Raw genomic sequence first — 8,537 nt, 5'->3', positions numbered from 1 at the left:
TATCTAGCCGGTGCCATGTTTGGGGGTGTGTCTGTGCCGTAAAGCATTTTCAAAACTACAATCTGCCTACATTTTCGAGGCGCGATTGGATACTTCCGCTGCGTCACATCCGGATTGTGTCGGTCCGAACAGAGCAAGTTGCATGTGCGCTTTTTCCTTGGAGAGGCGACAAGGGGCAATGACACACCCACCAAACGACCCAGAAATGGTTGCAGAACCATCAGAATAACTCTCAACCTGCATCATTAATGTAATTTTTGGCTAAAAAAGTTGCATAGTTGGCCTTTAAAGCATTTGGAAAGTGTGTCTGTTTTTGCTTTTGTTTTATTTATTCATCTACTACTATTTCAACTTTGTTTTTTATTGCTTCCATGTTTGAAATAAAGAAAATCAATCAATTCATCAATTAATCAAACATCTATATGTGAAAACTGCATTATCGATTAAATAAATGTATGCATCTCCGCTTTTCTGCTGTTTTGTGCAGGTTGTAATACCTCAAAGTCAGCAGCGCCGTAGCTTCCTGTAGGCCACCAAGACTGTAATGTCGCTGCACGGTAATTGGTAGCTCTTGTCCCCATATCGGGAGTGTCCAGTAATTGGCCACATAGCCAGGTGGGTAAATAGACTCCACCCATTAAATCTGATTGAAGGAATGGAAGGAAATCAATAGACTGAAATTACTTGAGATTGCAATGGAGTTGATTTAACATAATTTTCTGATTCGGCACACCTTGATTACCCTTAATAGCATAATAAGAAGTAAATTACGTATTTTTGTAGACCATGCCCTTACCTGTGATAAAAACACAATACAACAGGATCTAAATGTGTTATGGAGCAACGCTTGATGCAGCATTTAAGGTAAAAAGCGGCAATGGTTTTACCCCGGTAAAATACATGGCGGGGGACAATGTCTTTCCGTATGCTACTTCTAGGAAAATCTAAGGATTTGAGTCATTCATTCGAGTCTGTATCCTTACTTGCCTGTTCTGCTGGTCTCTCTGGTAAGAATCCTATGAGTCACACATAATTGCGAATGCAAATGCATTCAGAATATCTTCCTGTGGGAAGAAGAACTAGAGGGGAGGGGAGGGTAGGAGAGGAGATGAGATGGGTGAGGTAAAGGCCTCTCCTATTCAAAAAATAATTTCTGGATTGATATTCACATGAATTGAGGGTAAATTATGATCCACTTTACCAGAGGATCCAGCAGTATTGGCCTTTTTTCATCATTCTTTTCAGCTACTAAACACCTTAAGAACGATATACAGGCAAAATACAAATTCCTTTCTCCCATGTTCTACTGGAGCAAAACCATTAGGGTTTAGGACTAGGACATGGAGTCGGCAGAGGAAGGGAAAGACGATGGGAGAGAGGAGAGGAAGGTCGAGGGGAGATGAGAGGAGAGAGGAGACAACAAGGGAGAGAAGAGGAGGGGTGATAGGGCGGGAGAGACCAGAGGAGAGACCCAGAGGCGCCGCATCCCATTAGGCATACCAGGCAACTGCCTGGGACCCCGCAATTGTTTGGGGGCCCCACGGGGGGGAGGCCAAAAAAAAATAAATAAAATCGCTCTACAACCCCCCCCCTCCACCCCCCCCCCCCCCCGTCAACAATCCTCTGCCTAGGGCCCCCACACTACCTAGAATCGCCCCTGGAGAGACCAGAGGAGTCCTCCACCTCAGCCTCCTGGTCGCGTCAAGCGTCAGTCTCTTCCAATGCCAACACACCTACACCTGTCTGCCATCCACTCCGTCCGTCTGCAGTCTCCAGCCCCTCGTTGTCAGATCAATGTCTTCATCACATGGTAGCTACGTCCAAGATCCCCAAAGATTATCAGCAAGCACTTCACTCATTTACCGACCCTTCGCCTGTCCGGCTCTCCGCCTTATGCTGAGCCATTACCTGTCCGGCTCTCTGCCTTATGCTGAGCCATTACCTGTCCGGCTCTCCGCCTTATGCTGAGCCATTACCTGTCCGGCTCTCTGCCTTATGCTGAGCCATTACCTCTCCGGCTCTCCGCCGGTTGCTGACCAATCACCCATCTGATTTCCTGCCCCGATAACGAACCCCTTCGGACCAACGACTGGCCCATTGCCCAAACATCATCCTCTGTTGGTGACTTGCCTACCTGCCCCCCCGTCATCTTGTCACAGCCCTTTCCCTGTCATTATAGATCCTCGTTTCTTCCCTTAGCCATTCACATTGTGTCTCCTTGTTCTACCTGTTGTGCATTTGGGTCAAATCGCGAATTGAAAAAGAGGCAAGGGAAGAGGAAGGGTGGAGGGATGGGGTAGGAGAGGAGACGGCAAGAGGTGAGGAAAGGAAACCAAGAAGGACACAATTTATAGAGGAGAGCAGACAGTAAGAGATCATGATAATAAGCACTTTATTCCCATAATGAGGGTTTTTTGTTTCTCACCAGGACAGAGCTTTTTTGTTTGTGTGTGCGTGCTTGGGATGTGTGTGTGTGCGTGTGTGTGTGCGTGTATAAGTGTTACATGCTGATCAGAATGCAATGGAGCAGTCCATTGCCTTAATTTCTCAGTGCAATCCCCAACTCCACTCCAAACTGAATCCACTCTAGGTCAAGTGCTGATGACTTACCAGCCCGGCACGCTGGAGGGGTATTCATCAAGTGGCCTTGTTTTATTCATGCATGTGTGCTTGTTAAGCTCATTGTCTAATGTGTGTGTGTCTGAGCATCTGTGTGTGTGTGTGTGTGTGTGTGTGTGTGTGTGTGTGTGTGTGTGTGTGTGTGTGTGTGTGTGTGTGTGTGTGTGTGTGTGTGTGTGTGTGTGTGTGTGTGTGTGTGTCTACGGACTCGATTGCATGCACACAAGAGGTGTTTTTCAATGCATCAGGCTACAAATAAAAAAGAACAGAGCACGCTTGTGCATGCGCACGCAACACGACATGACGCATGCCACTGCGGGTGTCTCTACTCTGCTCAGGTATTCAGTGGGGGAGCCTATCGTCGACGTTTCACGGACGAGCCTCTTAAGTGAAAACAGCTGATGATTGCGACCGCGGTGTTCAGCCGAAGCGGTCGAGAGACACTTGATCCGAAGGTCCCGCCTTTCAGCCTACACCTGGAGAATAATGAGGAAAAGGCCTGCGAGCCAGTTGGCCCCCACGAGATGGCGTGTTGTGGCGCATGCTGATCACTCCGTCCGCGGCCGCTCACATGGGCCTGGCGCCTTCGTCAAGGTGCACACAGGCACGCAGACACACATATATAATCACACATTATTTAATCTATATTATTTAATATAATATGTTATATAATAGACATTGCATGAAGACCATACACTTTACTGTGTGTGTGTGTGTGTGCTTATGCGTGCGTGTATGTGTGCGTGGGTCAGTATGTGTGAGTGTGTTGTATATATGTGCTTGTGTGTGTGTGTGTGTGTGTGTGTGTGTGTGTGTGTGTGTGTGTGTGTGTGTGTGTGTGTGTGTGTGTGTGTGTCTGTGTGTCTGTGTGTGTGTGTGTGTGTCAGTATGTGTGAGTGTGTGTATATAGGCTTGTGCTTGTGTGTGTGTGTATGTTCCTGATGATATCGGTGCTATCCACAGAGATATTCTCATGGTGGTGACAGATGGAGGTGAGGAGCAGGGCTGCACAGCGGTCCTCCGGTTAGCACAACAACACTGAGCCAGGATAATCTGCAGGATGTTTGGGTCGCGGCGACACGTTTGAAAAAGACTGATCTCTGACGGGCCAACTCAAGGCTACCAAAATGATGTGTGTGTGTGTGTGCGTGTGTGTGTGTGTGGGGGGAGGGGGGTGGGGGCTGTGTGGGAAGGTGTGATGCATGGAGAAGGATTTAAAATAACTTGGCTAACTATGCAGGAATGCTGTCCCATATAGAAGCAGCAGGGTGTCTCTAATATACTTTATATATTCTCTCTCTCTCTCTCTCTCTCTCTCTCTCTCTCTCTCTCTCTCTCTCTCTCTCTCTCTCTCTCTCTCTCTCTCTCTCTCTCTCTCTCTCTCTCTCTCTCCCTCTCTCTCTCTCTCTCTCTCTCTCTCTCTCTCACACTCTCTCGCTTTCTCTCTGTCTCATATCTGAGACCCCCCTACTAAGAGTTAATAAGATAAATCATGAATTTATAGGGAATTGATAATTTAAAAAGCATTGTTCCTACATAAATAATCATTAGTCATTATCAGTTCTAAATGATTTACATCATAATGAGTTAATGTTTCATTAGAGATTTATAAAGCTCAAGCATGATTTTCTAACTATTTACAATAATAATAATAATAATAAATGAAATTTATATAGCGCTTAATATGGTACTTTAAGACGCTTATATATTGGCCTATCAAAACTATGTAAGACAGACTAGGAATATAAGAAAAACAGAGGTTAAACATGAAGAATAAGGTGGGAGTTAGGTGGGGAAGGCTAGTGTGAAAAGGTATGTTTTGAGGGCAGATTTGAAAGAAGAGAGGGTTGGAGAGACTTTGATGTGGGAGGGGAGTGAATTCCAAAGGGTGGGGGCAGCAACTGAGAAGGACCGATCACCCCAAGTCCGTCGCTCAGTCCGTGGAACTTGTAGCAGGTTGGCAGAATTGGACCTGAGGAATCGGGAGGGGGCGTGGTGATGGAGGAGGTCGGCAAGGTAGGGGGGGGCTAGGCTGTTGAGGGCCTTGTAGGTGATGAGTAAGATTTTGTAGTTGATTTAATTGGAAGCCAATGGAGTTCACGGAGGACAGGTGTGATGTGTTCTCTGGAGCGGGTACCAGTGAGGAGGCCTGCAGCTGAGTTCAATGTGTTAATAATTCGTTCCAACCATTTAATAATGCTGACAAACAAAGCATCAACTAATACTTTCGAACCCAGCCTTCATGTCATTTGTAAACGCTTAGTACCATGTCATCATGTCTTTGATGAAATAAAGGTGTTGAGGTCCAGGCCCTGAGGAGTGACCCCCCAGGGGAGCCAAAACCAATTCCTGTACATTTATTACATGTTTCAATTATTTAGCATCGCATGGTTTGCTTATCAATGTCTATTTCTAAATCACCACATGTTCCGTTTGGAAGATTTTCAATGTTGAAAAGTAGCATTATGACGTGGATTTGATTCATCATTATTTAGAGCAAGTTGTATGATTAGGCAGCTACAGCTGTGGCACGGCAGCATGAGCATTTCTGGGACCTGGGGTCAACACTCGCTGCTAATTGCGGCATGGTAACCTCATGTCATTTTGGAAAATGAACTCTAATAGAACTAGAACTGTAATCTGAATTGTAACACATTCTGGTTGCTGTGCCGTTGACACCACCAAGGTTGGCTTTAGTGTCCCCCTAGTGTTTTAACAAGCACCGCACACCGCAGATTCAACTAGATACGAGTCAAACACTAGATTTGATTTTAGTACAATACGTTTAAAGGCTACACTAGATCTGCCCTGATTCCAAGAAGACACCAGGTGGTTTGTTGTCGTTGTGTCGTCAGTCCCGCCTCTTGGCCGTTTGGTAGCATTTACTTCATTGAAGTTTTAACAAGGTCTAAGTACTTCCATAGGTGTCACTTAGTGTCACTTCCTGGTTACTGCTTGTTGCTTGACTGCCTGCCTCCCCTGCCCATCCTGCTGGCCCTGTCTGCCTGGCCTGACGTAGTCCCCCATTCTTTCTTCAAAGAATGTCCTGACTTTGTGCCACAGTATTGACACTGTAGGTTAGACCCAGTAGTTATAGAACTGGTATTGTACCCTAGAGCAAGTACTGATACTGTACCCTAGAGTACTGATGCTGTACCCTAGAGCAAGTACTGATACTGTACCCCTAGAGTACTGATGCTGTACCCTAGAGCAAGTACTGATACTGTACCCTAGTGTACTGAGACTGTACCCTAGAGCAAGTACTGATACTGTACCCTAAAGTACTGATACTGTACCCTAGAGTACTGATACTTTACCCTAGAGTACTGATGCTGTACCCTAGAGCACTGAGACTGTACCCTAGAGTACTGATACTGTACCCTAGAGTACTGATGCTGTACCCTAGAGTACTGATGCTGTACCCTAGATTACTGATACTGTACCCTAGATAACTGATACTGTACCACCCTATAGAAAGTACTGATGCTGTACCCTAGAGTACTGATGCTGTACCCTAGATTACTGATACTGTACCCTAGATAACTGATACTGTACCCTATAGCAAGTACTGATACTGTACCCTAAGGTACTGATTCTGTACCCTAGAGTACTGATACTGTACCCTAGAGCAAGTACTCATACTGTACCCTAGACTAGACCCAGTAGTACCAATACAGAAGCTCTACCCTAGACTAGACCCAGTAGTACCAGTACTGATTTTGTACCATAGACTAGACCCAGTAGTACCAGTACTGATACTGTACCCTAGACTAGACCCAGTAGTACCAGTACTGATACTGTACCATAGACCCAGTAGGGCCAGTACTGATACTGTACCATAGTATTAACAGTGCTGATACTGTACTATAGACTCAGTAGGTCCAGAACTGATACTGTAGACCCAGTAGTACCAGTACTGATACTGTACCTACACCTAGTAAGTCCATAGGGTGCATGTGAAAAAAGAGATGATGCATTGTGAGATTATGACTTTATTATTATTGTCATTCAGTTACAATTTTCCTCAGGACATCATCCAATAGGAAGGTGTAACATAACCACATAACTACTCTGCATACAATCATCCATTACTGTATGTATGTACCATCTAGTTTGGTGCAAATGTGCGTTCTGTAGATCGGACTCATGAGGAACATCTAGCAGTGCTTATGACCATGGCCCTTTCCCCTACCACCCCCATGCCCGTGCCCGTGCCCGTGCCCATGCCCATGCTTGTGGCCCTTGTGCTTACGTCTGCGCCCGTGGTTGCCGTCGCTCTCACTGCCACTACTGCCGCTGCCGCTGCCGCTGCCGCTACCATGGCCGCTACCATGGCCGCTACCATGGCGACGGCGAGGGCTGTTGCTGCCTCGGCGACGGCGAGGGCTTTTACTGCCTCGGCGACGGTGGTCCGGACTCTTGCTGTTTTTGCGGTGGCGCTCGTGGCTCCCATCACGCTGTTTGGGGCTGCATCTGCCTCCTCTATCGCCATGGCGATCCTCTTTGTCCCGGCAGTCATCGTCGCGGCGACGGTCGGCATCACGATCACCGGAATCGCAGTGCTTGTCGTCGCGGCGACCACCCTTTTCACGGCAGTCATCGTCGCGGCGACGGCCGCCGTCACGATCACCGGAATCGCAGTGCTTGTCGTCGCGGCGACCACCCTTTTCACGGCATTCATCGTCGCGGCGACGGCCGGCGTCACGATCACCGGAATCGCAGTCCTTGTCGCCGCGGTGACCGTCTCTTTCCCGGCGGTCATCATCATGGCAACGGCCTTTGTCCCGGGCGTCGTCTTCAGACCCACGGTTGTCACACTGACGGTCGCCTTTTTTTCCATCGTTTCCAAAATCAAGTAAGCTCAAGTCGAGGCCCTCCTGATCGCCCCCTGGGCATGGGTCGGCCCCTGGCACGGGCCCCAGGTCATAACCAGATGGATGGCAGCTACCTAAAGAACAGTAAGACAAACTGAAAACAAGAACCACTAAAATCCACACAATTACACGTCTACAGATGCACACATCTATACATACACAGATCCTCAGATCCACACAACATTCATCTAAAACACACTGAAAACAAGAATGACAAACATCTACACATTTACACGTCCATTGACTATAACTGCACTGCAGTAACAGTGATTGCTACTATACTTTTCAATGGAGCGAGAGTTACTACAGTACTTACCTGCATTATTATTTCCAAACATGTCTGGATGATCTTGCTGGTTCTCTGATGGCTCTAGGACGACACAGAGTCAGACACTTTGTACAATTTTCCCTCAACCGGTTCGACCGGTTGAATAAAACATTTCATAGAGGGCCAAGTATCAACACCACGCCTATTTCACTACTCACGTCCACACTAAGCTACCATATTCACCGCACCACAGACCTTTAGAGGTCTATCAACGTCAAACCACACTGATCTACTTCATAAAAACCAACTAAAGGTTTCAAGCATACGATCGGGATGGACTGGAAGGTCTAAATAACTGAAGTTATTTAAAAAATGAAAGAGATATGTGCATATATATGGACTTAATCCTTGTGAATCAGGTAACTATAGCTCTCCCCATTCGCTGATCCTCTGAGTGAAGAGGATAACCTATGTCTAACTGACCCGCTCTCTCTCAGTGTAGATGATTACCTATGTCTATCTGACTGTCCCTCACGGTGTAGATGATAACCTATGTCTATCTGACCGTCTCTCTCTCTCTCAGTGTCGAGGATAACCTGTCTATCTGACCCTCTCTCTTTGCCACTTATCTGTGACCTTATAGAATTTAAAACATACCGTGTTGTTGGAGCTGCGGGTGTCCTTTGAGTCAGTGAGGATGCAATGTTTCTTAAAGTATTGAGTGAAACGCCCAACGGCTATTATTCAGAAAGAGTGCAGCCCTTGGCAGGCGTTGC

At 46.7% G+C, this 8,537-nt stretch overlaps 1 protein-coding gene across 1 annotated transcript; it reads right to left on the bottom strand.

The window, feature by feature from the left end:
• Window positions 1–6,593: 6,593 nt before the first annotated feature.
• LOC115535882 (Holliday junction resolvase MOC1, chloroplastic) lies at window positions 6,594–8,537 on the bottom strand. The gene is made up of 3 exons (XM_030347437.1): window positions 8,419–8,537; window positions 7,810–7,863; window positions 6,594–7,567 (listed from the first exon to the last, which is right to left on the bottom strand). The coding sequence occupies exon 3, from the start codon at window positions 7,457–7,459 to the stop codon at window positions 6,764–6,766; it is 696 nt and encodes a 231-aa protein (XP_030203297.1). The 5' UTR covers window positions 7,460–7,567; window positions 7,810–7,863; window positions 8,419–8,537; the 3' UTR covers window positions 6,594–6,763.

This window comes from Gadus morhua, chromosome 22, assembly GCF_902167405.1.
Source record: "Gadus morhua chromosome 22, gadMor3.0, whole genome shotgun sequence".
NCBI lineage: Eukaryota > Metazoa > Chordata > Actinopteri > Gadiformes > Gadidae > Gadus > Gadus morhua.
This window is presented reverse-complemented; position numbering and strand designations above follow the sequence as displayed.

Bases quoted from the DNA above. Each gene is read 5' to 3' on its own strand.
- LOC115535882 (XM_030347437.1), bottom strand. From the start codon at position 7,459: ATGGAAAAAAAGGCGACCGTCAGTGTGACAACCGTGGGTCTGAAGACG.